Source organism: Puma concolor, chromosome D2 (genome assembly GCF_028749965.1).
Source record: "Puma concolor isolate L17-30 chromosome D2, mPumCon1.1.hap2, whole genome shotgun sequence".
In the NCBI taxonomy this organism is placed as follows: Eukaryota; Metazoa; Chordata; class Mammalia; order Carnivora; family Felidae; genus Puma; species Puma concolor.
This window is the reverse complement of record NC_141677.1, coordinates 65,690,622-65,709,318: the sequence shown is the minus strand read 5'-3', so window position 1 is coordinate 65,709,318 and position 18,697 is coordinate 65,690,622. Positions and strand designations below refer to the sequence as shown.

Here is an 18,697-nt window from a genome sequence, read left to right as displayed (position 1 = left end):
AGAGAAAGCCGAACAGTTGCGATGATGTACTGACACCTTGACTTCTTAGGGAAAGGCTGCCTCTTATAATCCAACATAGGAATTAGAGAAGAAAAATGCTTTCCTATCCAAGATATATTTCTTTTTTTTTTTTTTAATTTTTTTTTTCAACGTTTATTTATTTTTGGGACAGAGAGAGACAGAGCATGAACGGGCGAGGGGCAGAGAGAGAGGGAGACACAGAATCGGAAACAGGCTCCAGGCTCCGAGCCATCAGCCCAGAGCCTGACGCGGGGCTCGAACTCACGGAGCGCGAGATCGTGACCTGGTTGAAGTCGGACGCTTAACCGACTGCGCCACCCAGGCGCCCCTCCAAGATATATTTCTTACTGGGCACAGAATGTACCATCTAATTGTATTTAAGGTTACTTACTCTCTCCCTAGTAGGGTGGTGTTGCCTGGTTAAGGCAATAGGGAAGAAAAGAACACTTGGACATTTCGGGGGAGTGGGCTCTTTGATTTCAGAGTTACCCCTGACCCCGCTCTCCCTGAGTATGTGTCTCTCCTGGCTGCAGTTCTCTCTTTAGAACAGAAAAATATCCTGTCTCCAAAGCCTGAAGAAATTATGGTCACAGATATGTTCTCTTTCTAGCTACACTTGTTGATTCATATTTTTTATTCTTTCCAAATTTTGACACTTTGGATTTGTAATTAATGTCTGAGACAGAGAGGGTAGGAGGAATCATCTCCCAATCCTCAGTAGAGTCAGAAACAAGCAAAAACTCCTGTGCAAGGGTTTTCCTAGCTTAGCCTCCACATGCAACATGTGAAAGAAAGTTTGGGAGAGAAGAGCACCCTCTAGAGATGCATATTAAAAAAACAAAGGAAGAATATAGGGTTCTTCGTTAAAATCACCAAAGAAACCCAAGTCCCAGCACCGAACACATTCCCACTGTCAAAAACAATTTGTTCAATGAACGTATAGTTATTTAGACATTCTAGGTGCTTTATCGTCAGTGCTTGGAAGAATGCATGATAAATAGTTGATGCTCAAACAATATTTATGGGATAACTATTAAGGAAACGTACTGAAGAACGAATAAAAGGTAGCCTCAAGTAAGTATGACATCCCATCCCTGACATTTCTCTCAGAATACTCTAGGATGACTGAGAAATTTGAAGAAATAGTAGGGCCCAAAGCATTAAGTGTGTGGGCTCTCGAGTTAGACAGATTGAAGTGGAGTCCAGCTATAAGGTTCTCTGGGGAATGATCTTAGGGAAGTAACTGACCCCATCCAAACTTTGGTTTGCATACCTGTAAAATGAGGACATCATTGACTCTGCCATTTCGAGTGCATGAGAGATTAATGTGCTCATGCTTACAAAACCTTTTGTATAGTGCCTCACGCTTCATAAGTACTCAGTAAATATGGGATAGTGTTATTGCTCTCCTATCTTCTAATGCAGAATTCTTACTACCTATTTTATTAAAAGCAAAATAAGTCTTATACAAAGTGACTCTTCTAATATTCATTTTCGTGAGGGAGTATGGTGGAGTGAACGATAATCCAAAAGTTACATTAGAGTGGGAGACTGTAGTGTGAGATCTGTCAGGAGAAGTGCTGATGACTATATCATGGTAAGGAATGTAAGGAGCCCTGGAGAAGTTTGGGGGAAGACTGATGCTCTTAAAAACCTACACAGTTGTTGAGAGCCATGATGTCATCTGGGGGACAAAATGGAGGTAAGAGAGGAAGAGTTGGGGACAGTTAGGGGTTCTGGTTTCTGGGAAAAGAGCTTATGGAGCTGGGTTTTGAGGTATGCCTGGGTAGAGACATTTCTGGATATTATCCAAGGGAGTTGGGGACAGCCTATGTGAACAAGGAGAGTAAAATAAGAGAAGGGAGGGTGGCCCTCCAAAGCTATCATCCTAGGGCACAATGAATGTGCCAATGTGCTTTGTGTCGGCTTGAGGTTTGAGCTGTAACACTTCATGTTTAAAGTCTAATCAAAATGGTATTTGGGCTCATATGATATTAGAGAAGAAGAAATAATAACTGATTACCTTTGAGACTTCTGGTATCAAATTCCCCATATGCAAGGCAAAGAAAGATAAGTGGCTTCTCAATACACTCAGCATTTTTGTGCAGAATTCAGAAAGGTAGAAAACGTAACAGGTCTTTCCCCAAAGGAAGACGAACTCCCAACAGTGAGCTGTGTCATTCCCACAGGGGAACATCTTCCTCAGAAACTGTATCCATGTGAAGGCATGTCTTCCTAGGGACTATTACTTTTTCCTGTCCTGTTCCATCCTTCAGCCCCACCTCATTCCAAAGCAGCACATACTGTAAATACTGAGGGAGGTTTTCTCGCAACATAAACATGTCCCCCCATCCTCAGTGGAACCCCAGATGCACTGTTGTACGTACAACTACACACACATTCCATATTTGGGGCACTAACACCACTCCCTTGATTTCCAAAGTGATAGCCAAAGTAAGAGGGTAGCGGTTGCAAGAACCGTAGCGTGAGACCTCACGAAAGAGCCCTTGAGGAAAGCGTGTCACGCATTGGACACACACAGAGATGGGCTTCTCAGGCTCGGAGCAAAAGGAGCAGTGGATGAGCACAAGAAACTTAAGAGCAGGGGTGACCGTCTCTGCAGACCAAAGAAGCAAGACAAATGAAAAAGACACCACAAATGGGATTTGCACAGATAAAGCGCCCTGGCCACAAGAGGAAAATCAGCAGACCCACTCCAGATCCGTCCCTTATTGCCACACGTTGCCTCTGCCTTGGCACGTTTTTATTCCCCAAGATAAACCTGAAGGCCAAGCTGCCAAAGATGAATTACAAAACGCAGCTCTCTGCTCAAGTGGCATTTGATAATGCCATGCAGTCGGGGGCCAATAAAGTCACCGCTTCTGCAAATCAAATGAACCAGCTCCTAAACACATATAACCCTGTTCTGACACTCTTGCCAAAAAAGGGAGAGGGCAGGAAGGAAAATGGGCAATGAAACTACTGGAATAGGTAATCGTTTTATTCTTTCCGTACTTATTGTAACCTAGAGTGTCGCGTGGTTAAGACAGCATTGCTTCTCATGTGTGAGTATGCTGTGGAGGGAAAATAGGACTTGGTGAAAATTCTGATTTATGAAATCTAATTTTTAAAGAACTGGCAGTTTAGTCATATTTACACATGTAACAGCCTCTGGAACATATGCAAAACCAATATGGGGTTCCCTGGCGAGCAGTCCTTGTAGAGCTGGGATAGTGAATAACTAAATATTATTTGTAATTGACGTACCATTGTCAGGAGGTACAGTGCTCCTGGAATTTATGTCTTCCGCATTTGTCGAGAATCAACAATGCAGAAGAAATTGTCTGCTTGCTCTCGAAATGAGGCTTGTTTTCCTAAGTAGTTCAAAGTATTCCTCCCAGCTACTCATTTATACCATTTATTTGCTTAACAAACTTGTCGTTCCAAAGGAGTACGAAGTTGGCCCAACTCTAAATTACCCCAGATGCCAAATCAGCAGGTACAAACTAATGGGGTTTGACTGTGTCAAAAGCCAAGGTAAAAATGTACATATTCTGTTGATTGAAACCCAACCTCTTTAAGTTGAGAAATTCAGAGCTGTATTTGTTAAAAGGGCGTTGGAAGTCAGACAGATCTACATGCGAACCCCAACTCTGTCATCACAAGCAATTAAAATTTGCCTACACCTCAATTTCCTCATCCATGGAACCCAGGTCCTAGCTGTTAGGCAGGTTTGTAGTGAGTGTCGGATGTTTTATATATAAAACACTATGTTTTATGTATAAATACTACATTCTATATATGAAAACACTATGCACTGGGCATAGTGCCCAGTCTGTGCTTCACAAAGCCACTCATTGGGTTCCGGTTTCCTTATCCTCAAGATATGGCTGCCGATAACTCTATCTCATGGTTACTGCAAACATTAAGGGAGGTGGCTTGTGCACAGCCCTGGAATGTGCTGTTCCACACATTCAGACCTTTCTCCCATTGGCCCCCACTCTCCCTGGGTTGTCATAATTCCAAGTAGAATATAAAAGAAGTATAAGTGCATTTAATACATTCTAAAACACTTGAAAAATACGATACACACTAATGATTTGTTATTGCAGTTTGTCAACTTACCAATTATTACCTCTTTCCTAAAGTATGGAAGAGAGAAGGCAAACATATTGTCAGAGCCAAGGAATTAACAAGAACTGTTTCTAGTGGGAACAAGGTGCTATAGGAATGCAGGAGGGAATGATTTGACAGTTTAGGGAAATCACTGTGTCTTTATATTTAAAAGCTGTTCTTTTTTGTTCAGTGTATTTCAGTGACTTAATAGAGTGATCTTTTTACAGAAAAAAAAGGGAGAGAAAAAGCAATAGTATTTGGATCATGGGCTTTAACTGACCTTTTCCAATTGCCTAAGGCTGTAAATAGCTCAATGGTTTAGACAGTTGTTAAGAGCATGGTCTGTGGAGCCATAAGTAGAGTTAAATTTCCAGGTCTGCCACTTACTATCTGTGTGACCTTAGGTAGCATGACCTTGGAGAAGTCACCTTACCTGGATAAGCTTCAGTTTCCTCTTATATGAAATAGAATAAGTGATACTTAGCCAAGAGGTTTAAATGAGATAAAGTATTTAAGACCATGGGTGCTATGCCTAACATAAAATTAAACTAGTCCTATTTATGTATCATTTACCAAGCAGCACAAATGAAAGCACCAGATTTTAACTCTAGGCAACTGTAAGATACCACCAACTTACCTGAGAGGAAACAAGAAGCTTCTATCAAATTTACAATACAATACCCATACCATAAGGGGCATAGACCTATTGCCGTGTGTCCCACAGTTCAGGGAATCATTCTGCTTGAGGATTACCACCTCTCCACTATCCCCACCCTCTCCTTCCTCCACAAGTGCTCACAGCTGAATTGGACAATCTGCTTTTTTTTTTGTAAGGTAAATAAATATATCCCATTTCAAATTGATGTATTTTTCAGCCATGTCAATTTTTCCCAGGTAGCAGGGATAAAGGGAATGTTCTTGGCTAACAAGAAGATTGACAACCAAGTGAAGACTTTCATCACGTATAACAAAGGCCGAGACTGGCGTTTGCTGCAGGCGCCTGACACAGATCTAAGGGGGGACCCCGTGCACTGCTTACTGGTGAGTGTTCACATTGGAGAGGAATGTTCCGCACAGTGAAGGGCTGGAACTGGATATTAAATAAGCAGATGAAGATCGTTCCAGGGCTTGTTGCTTAACTGGTGAACAAAAGGGGACAGGGCTGGGAGTGAAGGCAGAGTATGTAGAAAAGGGGTGCTGTGCTGCCTTGTGTGATAAGCCAAAGAGATAAGAGGACTTGAGTAAGTTCCTTGCTCATTTCAAGGATTTTGAGTTGTGACCAGGTTCTGATGAGGACCTCAAATTGTAGTTTAAGGGAGAATGTGATCCTTTCCATCTATGGTGGGGAGATACACCCTTACTTTTGCATGAATGATTTGTTACATATCCAATGATGCATAAATTCAGCTGCAAAACTGATGAACTGACAGCAGAATGTATAGGTGTATTTTCCAACAGAGATGTTTAATCATATTTTCAGAGGAGTTTATGCCTCAAACAAGGGGTAAGAACCACTGATTTAAACCCTCACTTGTACCCTTTGTAATGTGTTCCATTCATCTATGTCTCATTCTGTATAGCTGGGATTGGTAAACCATGGCCTGTGGGGCAAATATGGCCCATCAATTGTTTTTCTAAATAAAGTTTTACTGGGACACAGTCATGTTTATTTATAAATTGACTCTGGCTGGTTTTGCTCTAAATGACAGAATTGAATAGTTGTGGCAGGGACTATGTGGTCCATAAAGCCTATAGTATTTACTATCTGGCCCTTAAGAAAAAAAGAAAGAAAGTTTACTGTACCCTGCTTTGAAGTAAAGCTTTATTTTAGTTGCCTAACATTTGACACTGTGTAGATAGATCCGCATGAATTTATTTCTATATTTGATTATATGAAGATGTCCAAGAGAAGGATCAGAGCTGAGTCTTGCCTTCAGGGAGTTTGCAGTCCACTTGAAAGACACTCGATTAATAAATGAGAGAGTAGAGGGTCACATCTCACTCTTCATAGTGGTTTTGGGGCTGCCCTGTGCTTGATACATGGATAGATACTGAGTGAATGCAGAAGGAGGGGAGGATGAGATTAATTGCAAAACAAAGTATAATTTAGTGCTAATTTCTGTGAAACAATTTATAAAAAGGAGAGATCAGTATGTAAACCTAGAGGGGAGACTTCTTAGTTTTAGTAAGAAAGTTTTGTATACACACACACACACACATATGCACATATCAGTGTTTGCAGTCTTCATACAATTCTCACTTTGATGTTATCCACACTCAGCTTGCTTTGTCCCAGGAAGGCTGAACAGTCACTTTGCAGGTTCATCTCATACAGCTGTAGGCGGGTCACCCTTGTACTCGAGAAGATGCCAGCAGCCATAGTTTGACCTTATTAGTTGCAAAGGATATCACAGTTGTCACTGTGCATCAGGAAAGCGGGTTAAAATTCAGCCTCCCACTCAGCTACTATCCTTATTACTGGCAACTTACGGGGGGGGGGGGGGGGGGGGTGGGTAGTAAGTGCACAAAGCCAGTGACAGTAAGTAAATGTAACACTTATTTATTGAATACCCACTGTATACAGGGTATTCATTGTCCAGTAGCTTTTTAAAAAACCAGAGCCACCTTCCAAGTTTAGCTATTCCAAGTCGGGGCATTGTGGTATTTAGCCAAAGAAGCATGGGATGCACCAGTGCTTCAACATGGCCCTCCATCCCACCGTGCATTTTGGAGATAAAATGCCCATGAGAGCGAATTAACCATATCACCTGACGAGGCTTGCCTGTGACCACTCTGGCATCATAAATGCGTGGGTGGAAATGCCTCTGACACAAAGCACTTAGTGAAGGGCCCCCTGTTACAACTTCAGCCCGGTTTTAGGAAGTCTTATTGCCATGCCTCCAAAATACAAATGCAGTATCAACTTGTTTATCCATCTCTACTGGGACTGTTCCAATCTAAGCTGCCATCATTTCTCACCTGCCCTGGAATGAGAGGCTCCTAACTGGTCCTCCCGTCTCTACCTGGCAATCTCTTCTCCACACAGCAACCAGCGCGATCTTTTCCTTTTCAATCCAACTTTACTGAGGTAAAACATACATAGAAAATACCCACTTTCGGGGTGACCGGGTGGCTTGGTCGGTTGAGCGTCCGACTTCGGCTCAGGTCATGATCTCACGGTCCGTGAGTTCGAGCCCCGCGTCGGGCTCTGTGCTGACAGCTCAGAGCCTGGAGCCTGTTTCAGATTCTGCGTCTCCCTCTCTCTCTGCCCCTCCCCTGTTCATGCTCTGTCTCTCTGTCTCAAAAATAAATAAACGTTAAAAAAATTAAAAAAAAAAAAGAAAATACCCACTTTCAGAGTATAGTTTGACGAATGTTGACAAATGTTATGGACCTATGTAACCACTACCACAGTCAAGATAGAATATTTTCATCACTCAAAACTTCCTTTGTGTCCCTTTGCAGTGAGTTTTCACGCCCCCGGTCCTAGGCAATCACAAATCTGCTTTCATTTACTATAGATTAGATTTCTCTTTTCTCAAATTTTATGTCAGTGAGATCAACTTGAGCTTTAAAAATTCAGATCTTGTTCTTAAGGTTTCTAATGACTTTCTAATTCAGGTAGAATAAAGTTCAAGTACATTACCATGGCCTGCCAAGTCTCATGTGGTCTGGCCCCTGTTTTCTTCTTCTGCTTGTTCTCCCACCTCTCTCTCTCCTTCTCTACATAGTCCATTGTGGGGGAGGACAGCACTTTTTTGCATACCTTTAACTCACTCTGCTCATTTATGTCTTAGGCTCTGCATTCACCATTATTTCTCTTAAAATGCCTTTTCCCTCGTCTGGCTTTTTCTTGGCATTCAGATCCTTGCCGGATTACCTTAATCTAAGAGGCTTCTTAAGTTTTCTCTAAGAGTTTGACTCAACTCTTTTTTATCCATGATCCTTCTCGTTCTCTGAAATTAGCACATATGTTTGTTGACTGTCTTGCCTACCTTCCCCTGCTCAAATATGAGCTCGAGTATAGGAACTGAGCTGTCTTTTGGCCACTCCAAAGAATAAGCTCAAGAATTTTACCTGCCACGTGGTAGGTGTTCAACATGTGTTGTTATGGGTGTTGTTTGTCTGAAGTCGATGTTCCACTGACAGGTGTTGGTTGAGTTTCACATTTCAACTTGAGTGGAAACTTTCCCTTGCCACTGACAGCCACACAGAGGGATTCATAATATCCATCCCTGAAACTGAGAGGCCTAGGTTGACCCCACAGTTAAGAAAATCAGTAGGCTCATTAAGATCCAGGAGAGATGAATTAATGGGCTCTAAATGTATGGCACCCAGGAGTCTTTGGCCTGCCTCCCTCATTAACTCTCTGATGTAGTTTCAATCTGAGTTTTAGAAAACACGCTGAGGAAAGGCAATAGCAAAGGGAGTGGGGAGCAGGGACCAAAATCACTTATAAAAATCTGCCAAAAGCACAAAATAGTAAAGAAAATCTTTGAGCTACAGGAGACCCAGACTGTTAAGAACCTTCTTTATGCTTGGGAGCTGGTGGCAGAGAGGAGATAAAAAGTGATTTTAGATTGTGAGTACTTGGAAAGTGACAGTGTCACCAAAAGCACAGCCTAGTGATTAGAAAGGAGATTTTCCAGCAGGGCTGTTACAAATGTGGAGTGGAACAGGTTCAGAATTACAGCCCCAAACGGAATGTTCCTGGTAAAATGTATTCTACAGAAATAAGACATCCAGAGTAATTTGGGGCTGTATTTTTGGGACTTTTAGGCTGATTGCCTGGAGGGCTCAGCTAGGATTTCTTTTCTCTGAAGAGTGCATTGTACACTTAGATGGGGTATTACAGGTCATGGTCCACCTGCCACCAAAGCCTCAGAATTGGGTTCCCAAGAGGCGAGATGTGAGCTGAGCCTGTGACAAATCCTGGGTCCCTAGGGAAACCAGAGTGTTCTGTAGATAGAGGCTGTGACTTCTTTATGGATTCAGTTGACAGTTCTCTAGTGGAGCTAAGCAGCCAGCTACCCCCAGGAGATTCTTGACTCTGCTTTCTGCTCCTTTGCACTGGCTGTGACTCCCCACGCTGTGCTGGATTGGAGTGCAGCTCAATGCCCCCAGAGTCAGCCTGTTGGTGCAGAGCCCTCTCTCTCCCAGGCTGTTGACTCTTTACTAAGAATCTAATGGATTTCTAGCTCCAGTTCAGGGTCATAAATAGCACAAATGTGTGAGTTCAGGCGTGGATTTGGAGGATACTGTTTAAGACCTTAGCTGCTGCCTTATTGATAAAAGGTCTGATTTGGCTTTTCAGTACAATACTCAGATTAGGGGCCCTAGGGATAAGGGTAACATGAAGATGAGACCCAAAGGCTGTCAGTGCAGAGGATGGGGAAAAGAGGAGGTAGAATGAGATGCTGGTTGACTCTTAAATAATCTCACAATTTTTTAGTTGATTTAATTCATGGTGGGGAGCATATCTCCTGTCATTTAGTAATTTTCCATTGGTCAATCACAATGCTCAGAAGATAGTAGCTGGTTAATGGATCAGGTAAATCCAACAGACATTTATTGAACATTTACAATGGCCAAAGGATTTTGTTGGTTAAAATAAGAAATATAAGAATAAGACAAGAGAAAGGTAACTTGGAGCTAGAGGTCCACAATGGGCTTCAGGAATCTGTGAATTCCCTAAAATTGAACATTAAACTCTGTGTGCATATGCCTTTGTGTAATTTTCCTTGGGATAGAGTCCTTAACTTGCCTCAGATGCTCAAAATCTGAACCTGTTCCTGAAGAGATTAAAGACAAGAGATCTAGTTGCTTCTAGTATTGACCAGTTGATGATATGCCATGCCCTGTGACTGTGTGTGAGTAAATACACAAAGGATGGTTTCCAAACATGTATGCTGCACCCTTCATTGTCTGTAAGTCAGCTGCTAGGCCTTGGTGGTTTCAAGGTACAGTTCTGTATTTTCTTAATGTGGAAAGATAAGGAAAATAGATGCCTTTGTGGCAAACTGTACTTTGACTCTTCCGAATTGGAGATAACTCTGCAAAGATACTCCGGTATTTCTGACATGGTAGGTAATGGGAGAAAAGAAGGGAAGAAGGCTGGAAAGAAGGAAGGAAGGGAGAGGTAGACAAAGTGCCCCTGCCTGGGCAAAATGTGCATAACAGTTAGCGAGCCCTGTCCTGTGTCCTGCAGGAATTGGCAGTGGCATTAAAATAAACCTGTCTATTAAGTTTTGGTGATTTGACTTTGACAGATGTTCAAAGCTGGTCAGGTAGAAAAGTTTAACTTAAAAAAGTAAAGATAAACCACTTAACATTGTTTTTCTTTGAGCATTGATGCAGGCTCTATAACTTCCTTGCACAAATGGAAGAAGGAAAAAAGAAAAGCCACAGAATATTCTCCTCACACCAGCTGGGGGCAATCCAGTACTGCAAATGTGAGAGTGGAGGAAAAAGTGCACCAGAAAGAGCACGTCTAATGTTGCTGCTACCGCCTGAACTGGTGTCTTTTCTTCTCAAATTAATTTATCTCGGGGCTCTGAAAGCCATAGCAACAGAGCGGTGCTGAGGTGACCAAGCCAGAATACCCTCTATTCTTTGGAACAGCCAGGACCAGATATCAAATAATCCTTGATCAGGCCGGGTGGAGAGGGAGCATCACAATCTTCTAGACTGTTGGGTGGTGAAGTAGGTGGCAAGCATCTGGTTCAAGATTGCAAACCAGGTGCTCCCTTAGCCAAGGATGTTCCCTCTGTGGGGGACACAAAAGTCCCTCCATAAAGCCCATGGGACTAGGCTAATCCCCTAAGAGCTAGGCATGTCTTGGAATGCCATGGCGATAGTCACATTAATCTGATTATGTGGTTTATAAATAAACCCAAGATACTTCTGGCATTGTTCCTAGGTCAATTCCTAGGAATTGTTCCTAGACCTGTTTTCAAAAGGTCTTTCAAGTCCTAACGTAAAGCATTGCTTTATGTTCCGAGCGTTTATTGACTGCCTTTTTTAGATTCTGTGCTGGGTTCCACAGAAGATTCAAAGTAGCACTTAAAGTTTTCTCTTTGTTTGTAGAGTTTCTCTCTTAGGGAGGTGGTTTCTTTTTATTTGTTCAGTTTATCTCTTAGGGAGATAAAACTGTAGGTACCTCAGACAGATAAGACAAGATTGCAAGTGGTCAAGTAAACAGCTGTAAATCAGAGAAGGAGGGGAACCTGATAGGCTGTCGTTGTCAGGAAAACTTTTATGGAAAAATGGTTTGATATCTCTTCTTTATCCTGTCTTAGCATCTATCTGAGTGCAACGCAACACTGTCCTGGAACTTCTGGAACATGTAGCAGTACCCGTCTTCGTCTTCTTCTTGGGCAAAAGGAAGCCAAGCATTTAGTTCCCACCGATTCTTTTTATTTGTATTTTTAATTTTTTTTTCATATTTATTTATTTTTGAGAGAGAGAGAGAAAGAGCACAAGCAGGAGAGGGGCAGAGAGAGAAGGAGACACAGATTCTGAAGCAGGCTCCAGGCTCTGAGCTGTCAGCATAGAGCCCCATGGGAGGCTCAAACTTACAAACTATAAGATGAGCCAAAGTCGGACACTTAACTGACTGAGACACCCAGGCGCCCCCCCCCCCAACCTCATGCCACTGATTCTTTTTATAAGGGAAGCCCTCCTTTGTCTTACGGAACATTATAAAGTAAAAATTCCTTTTGTGAAAACTTTCTATGAAATCTCCATGCAAAACTGGTCTTTATTACTATCTTTCTCCCTTGAGAGTTTACCTTCTGTGTTGACCGTGAGGAAGGCCCAGTTGTGACCCACGGTTTTATTTCACCAGTATTTGGGCTGCTTTTCTTCCTGAGATTCATTTGTTGTTTGTCATTTACTCTATCCTATATAAATTTAATCACTGCATCTCTGTAGCTTTCTGAATATCTGCTGGCTGAGACTTACGGAGCAGAATGAAAGTAATAACAGAGATACATTGGTGATTCCAAAAACTCAAGTCGATAAGATTAGAAAATAATCTTTTTGAGAGATGAAAAGAGATGTGGGTTCAGACACAAACTTGTAGTTTTTGACAATTCAGTACCAGAACTATTTTAAATGAAATTCGTGTAAGATTTATTATCCTGTATTTGAAAACTGTTGATAGCTTCATCAGAGAATTTGATCGAGATTGTTACACACAGACATCAAGTCCCTTAAATTTTCATTTGAATTGTTATTACCAGTACATTTTGTCTACAGGTATGACTTTTATATTGAATAATACTGATCCTGATAATTCCCTGACATGGATACTATGTCAGTCATCTGATAGGACAGTTTCACACGCAGCTTCTTCTGTACAACAGAGACCAAGTTCTCCCGTGGAGGGTGGCCAGGAGGTGCCATCTGACTTCTTCAGAACCCTCCCAGTCTGACCAAACCTTCTTTTCAGACTTCATATCCATCCTTCCTCCTCACTGTAACCTGGCTGCCTACTGTATTATAGCTAAACTCATTCTGCTTCTTTTCTTTGTTATCGATATCACTTAGGCCTGAACTATCCTTCATCCTCCTGAACATCTCACCTGCTGTTCATATTCTACACATCATTGCCTCAGGCACCATTTTCTCCCCAAAGCCTTTTTCTGATCCAGCATTGAACATAGTTGTGTCAGCCTCTCAAACTTCATATTCCGTCTGTATTGATCTTATGACTGTTAAAATAGTCTCTCTTTATGGTAATCAATAGAAAGATCTTAAGCTATATATCTCATAATGGCAAAGACCAAAATTTAGTCAGTGTAAGTCTTTCATAAGCTACATCTCGTGTTTTTCAGATAGAGTACTGAAATATTTCTTGAATGACCAAATGGCAATCAAGGCAGTAGAATAGGCCTAAATCAAAGGGGCCCCCACCTTCACCAATTTGGCAGCTGTCTTATACTTAGTGGACCCCAGGTATCTGTGGAATGAAAGCTGCGTGCATGGATGGATAGATGAATGGGATGGATGGATGCCCTGAAACTGGACTTTAGATGACCTTTTTGATCATATGCTTTCATGACACTCATTTCTCCTCTTCACAGCCCTACTGCTCACTGCACCTTCACCTGAAGGTCTCTGAGAACCCCTACACCTCAGGGATCATCGCCAGCAGAGACACAGCGCCCAGCATCATAGTGGCTTCAGGTAAGAAGCTTGCCTGGTTGGTTTGCTGTGGAAGATTGCATTTATTTTCAGAAGCTAGATATCTGTGCTGGAAACTTAATGAGTAAGCAAAAAGATATTTTGAAAGTCAACCTAAAGCCATTGACCCCGAAGCAACTCTGCAGAAAAACCCTGCTCAGATATAGTGTTTACAGTGTAAGTCTATCTCAAGCAGTGGAAATGGCCATTACAGCCCATTGTTAGCTTTTGTGAAAAGCTCCTTTCACTACTGATGATGTGCTCTTTCTAGGTAACATAGGTTCCGAATTGTCAGACAGCGACATCAGCATGTTTGTCTCTTCAGATGCAGGGAACACCTGGAGGCAGGTGAGAAAGTATCCTGGGTCAAGTTGCTGCAGTTTAAATGACATAAAAATTGTTCAACTGGGTTAAATTCTGAGAACTCATTCAGCTGTACATAAATCCTAAAGCTTGTCAATGTGTTTATTTTCCTGTTTTGTTTTATGAGAGTCTTAAAGTTTAGCAAATATTTGTGCAATTTGTTTGTTTTGTCATTCAGTAAAAATGACCCTTTTTCAGAGTCTCTATGTAAGAAAGCTTATAAGTGACAATGAAACCAAATCGGATCTGACAGAATTTTTTTCCATAAAAGGAAACCAGGATCCTAAAGAGTTTATCATATTGGGAACATGGAAGCTGGAGGGTAGATTGTATACCCAGCACTGAGCTTCCCCCATAAATTCCCCTTGCCTCAGAGTCAGAATATAGAGGAAAGCAATGATTCTGAAATAGCCATTACCCAGGTGGTGTTCTGAAATGTCTATATGTTATGTGCAGAAGACAGAGTCATAACCATCAGGGTGCATATGTTAGGAAAAGTAGAAATGGAATCACTGTAAACCAACATGTTTAGCTTAAATGCTTCCTCTCTTTCTTCTAAATGAAAATTAGATACCCATAGCTTATAAAACAGGCATTTAATGAGATTTAGCAATCATAACAAGATATGTGCCTAATGCACGGTTGTTACACTTCAATAAATATGTTTTAATAACCTACTGACGTTTAATTATCATACAGTAACTAGCCCTGTAAATTGAAATCTAATGCACAGGTAATCACACAGAAGTGAGAACTCTCTGCTTTATGTTTTAGATAGAGATGCCCATGTTATAGTCCAAGATACCATTTCCTAGCTTCTGACCCCTTATGGACCCTCTGTATGATTCACATGGTTTGAGGAGAGCAAAGCAGGAAGATATTTGCTTAAGAATCCCCAGGGCTATTGCTGGAGCCTGCTTCAGATTCTGTGTCTCCCCCTGTCTCTGCCCCTCCCCCACTCATGCTCTGTCTCTCTCTGTCAAAAATAAATAAACATTAACAACATTTTAAAAAAATAAAAAGAATCCCCAGGGCTAGTGATCTTGGAGGTATGTAGGAACATGGACTGTTAAGCTTCCTCTGGAGAACAGCTTGAAAGCCAGGATCCCATTTTGTGTCTTCCAACACCCGAAACAAAGAAAAGGACTTTTTACATCTGTAATCCTGGGGTAAATCTTAGATATAAGAAATAAACAAAGGGAAAAACAATCATGTCTGTAGTGTAACTGCAGACAAGGTGACACCAACAAAGCAATTATAAAAAAACAGCACATATCTCATATAGTGAGGACACGAAACTTGTTTGTAGCCCATCTCCATTTGACTTCAAATTAGTTTCTCCACTTTTGGAGAAAAACCTAAATGACGCGTGTACCCAAAGATGATTCCATTTGGATCAGAACTCCTATATGGCTTGCTAGAGAATCTATGAATTGAACCAGAACAGCTTTCCTCTGAAATACTTGGAAAACATGAAATAATTACATCTGGAAAGGGCCCTATAACTCCGCAGGTCTCGGACCCGTGAATTACTACACACATGGTCTTGGGTAAGTCCCCACATCTCTCTAAACCTTAGTTTTCTCATCTGTAGAAACGAGAATGCTGGGGTAAAGTATCTCTAAGGCTTCTTCCATCCAAAGATGTTACACAATATGATGGTTACCCTGCATTCTGAGAAGTGGGTCCTAAGTGGTAATCAACAGAACTTGCCATAAAAATATGGGAATAGAAGCATGAATACATAACTATTAATTCTTCAGGTTCATTTGTGGTGCACCTAAAATCATTTTGTACAGTGCCAGTGGTATATGCAGCCCACCTTGGGAAGCATTATTTATAGGTGTCTTTCCAAAGAGGTGGGGACACCTTGGTGTATCATGGGAAGGACTTTTCCTCCTCATATGAAGGCTAATTCTCTGAACTCTGGGTGTGTGTCCATGTGGATGTTTTCCTCTTGCAGATCTTTGAAGAAGAGCACAGCGTTTTGTATCTGGATCAAGGTGGAGTCCTGGTTGCTATGAAGCACACGTCTCTCCCGATTCGACATCTCTGGTAATGGCACTGATCATGAGTCATGCACCCGATGGTTCCATACTGCTAAGACCAGTTGGAGTCAGGCTATCAGTTGGTGACGGTGTTTGCAATAAACTGTCAAAGTCTACTAGAACAGCATTTATGCCTTTGCTCTATTAAAATAAGGCATCGCCAGCAGTTTCACAAGAGGAGGAAAGGAGACAGAGAGAAGGAGGGAAGGAGGTGGGGGTGGGGCTGGAGGGAAGGATATTGAGAAAGACCGAGATTCTACCCCTGAGAGAAGAGCTGCATTATGGTTTTCAAATATGACAGTGCCCTCCCCAGTACCTTACTCTTTGAGCACACTTGTAGGTACAGTGGTGTGTCAGGTAAAATAGGTAGAAGTCAAGAGAGCCTTAACGTGTGTCCGTTATGTGTGTTCTGCACAGAGATCAGCAGTTCAGGGCAAATCTGTCCCTATCTCATTTCCCCCTGATTCTATTGGGGGAAGGAGGTTACCAGTCTGCACCTCTACCGGTAGGTCTTGCCCAGATGGACATTTAAGGCCTAACTTCCAGAATGGTTTCTAGTAGACTCCTTCATCTCTGTTTTTGAAAAGGGCTCTCTCCACAGCGCAAGCTTGTTCAAAACCAAAAGCCTGATTTTCCGCCTGGTGTGAGTTACTTAGGAGACTGAAGAGAAAACTGTGGAAATAAGAGAAATGGAGGCTTAGCGTGGGGGAAGGCATCCTCAGGGAAACACAGAACAAAGGAAACATCCTGGGTGACCTTCAGAGTTGCAGACTTCTCTTACTCGCAAGAGCCAGTCCTGTACCCATTCACTCAAGGAGTCAGCCAGGATGCAAAACAGTGTTAAGACGGAAGCCACCAAGGGTTTGATCTCTTGGAGGCAGCTGGTTCAAGTCCATCTAAGTAGGTCTTACAAGGCCATTGCTCTTCAGAATCACCAGTAAGACTTGCTGCTAGATTGCACTGAGGTTTTGGAGAGAGTCACATTGAGATCTAAGATCTAATAAAATATCCAAATTAAAAAAAAATTCTATCAAAGACTTATTATCATTCCGATTTCATGCAGCTCTCCCCTTATGGCTGTTATAATACATCTGGGTCCCGAATCGCTTGGCTAACTGTATTTCTACCTTCTGATGTAATTAAGAGTACGTATTCACATAAAAGGCTCACTTTGACAGTGTCCCCAGTACTTTTAAAATGTATTCTTGGGGCGCCTGGGTGGCGCAGTCGGTTAAGCGTCCGACTTCAGCCAGGTCACGATCTCGCGGTCCGTGAGTTCGAGCCCCGCGTCAGGCTCTGGGCTGATGGCTCAGAGCCTGGAGCCTGTTTCCGATTCTGTGTCTCCCTCTCTCTCTGCCCCTCCCCCGTTCATGCTCTGTCTTTCTCTGTCTCAAAAATAAATAAACGTTAAAAAAATAAAAAATAAAAAATAAAATAAAATGTATTCTTCCCTGGCTGATAGTATTTTTCCTCTGAAAGGATTTTTTTTTCTCTTGAGATCTGATGCCTGTTATTTTTTTCTTTCATTAGGTTGAGTTTTGATGAAGGGAGATCTTGGAGCAAATACAGTTTCACATCTATTCCACTCTTTGTGGATGGGGTTTTGGGCGAGCCTGGGGAAGAGACTCTAATCATGACGTAAGTGGAAAACTATGATGTCCTCTAGTCTTAATAGAAATCCAGGAATATGTTGTTTTTAGCAAAGCCTATTCACTTTGCTACTCTTATATTTGAAATTACTAGCAAGGTCAGTACACCTGACTTCATGATTCCTTCACAAAGGGGAAAGAAAAATGTGGGCGTGGCCAATTTCTTGGCTCTTTACTAATTAGGAGACCCATACTGAGGACTGGCAGCACAAGGGCACAGTCTATTTTTTCCTATGCTGAATGGGTTTAGGGAAATTAGAAATTATTATTTCAACAGAAAATAAAACTATAAATTTAAAACTTTAATAATAAACTCAATATATAGAAAATCACAGGCATATAAGAATGATTTCACTTTAAAGCAGAACGCAGAGCTTGATCAAAACCCCACAAAGGATTTTATTTTTCCCTGGCTCTTTACCTAACCCAATTGTGAGGCGTATTAGGAAAACTGTGAGAACAATCCGTTCTTGTGAAATTGCATTTGCACTCATTCTTGTCTGGAAAGTGACGATCATTAATTTGTGAAAGACTTGATTAATGAGTTGCCTGCTTAAGGGTTTCAAAACATGAGCTTTGAATTTGAAATATGAAACAGTGAGTTTTTTTTCTTCCCCTGGAAAATTAGACATGGAAAACAGAGAGAAGGTTTTAAAGTAGTCGACCTTGTGATCAAAAATCATAGTGAATAGTTGGTACATTTTCTAATTTTTTCTTCCCCTTTTTTAATGATAGAAAAGATCAACATAAATTTAATATGCCTAATAGCTACCCTTTGCCCCTGGTATACATAGCTCAATTAGCAATTTGTTCCATAATTTATCTTTATTCAGTTTTCATATTTGCAAAACTAGGATGAAAAAACACTGACTGAAAAGGCTACTTTGTGGCTTTTATCCACGGATATCTATGGTTGGTGATTCAAATGCCTCATTATATACCCGAATTTCTCTGAATAAGGAGAGTGGAGTGCACAGTGTAGGAAGCAGTTCTAACTAGTTGGCCCCATTGACCACATTCCCTAGGGACTGGTGGGAAAGTAAAATAGCATGGAAACCATGGGAACCAGGTATATTAGCAAGAGAACCTACAAGTGTAATCTTGGACCACATAGAATGCAGCATTTGTAATGTTTTTCTTATTTTCTTTTTTCTTTTCTGTCAACCAACCATTCTTGTGGTACGATACGCAGAAGTGGGTTTTTAAGTCAGACACCCTGTGTTCTGAATCAGCCAGGTCTTAGTTGTTTCTTTGCATATTAACAATACTCTCTGAGCCTGAAATTACTCAGATGTGATAGGGAGCCAATAATAG

General features: G+C 41.5%; 1 protein-coding gene across 6 annotated transcripts in view; it reads left to right on the top strand.

Moving 5' to 3' along the window:
- SORCS1 (sortilin related VPS10 domain containing receptor 1) overlaps positions 1 to 18,697 on the top strand; it is a 550,691-nt gene that overhangs the window by 396,927 nt on the left and 135,067 nt on the right. For all 6 annotated transcript variants that reach the window (XM_086680819.1, XM_086680821.1, XM_086680820.1 and 3 more), the window contains exons 10-14: positions 5,032 to 5,178; positions 13,224 to 13,326; positions 13,595 to 13,671; positions 15,650 to 15,741; positions 17,265 to 17,372. In XM_086680819.1, the coding sequence (XP_086536945.1) occupies positions 5,032 to 5,178; positions 13,224 to 13,326; positions 13,595 to 13,671; positions 15,650 to 15,741; positions 17,265 to 17,372 (527 nt within the window). The remainder of the gene's footprint in view (positions 1 to 5,031; positions 5,179 to 13,223; positions 13,327 to 13,594; positions 13,672 to 15,649; positions 15,742 to 17,264; positions 17,373 to 18,697) is intronic.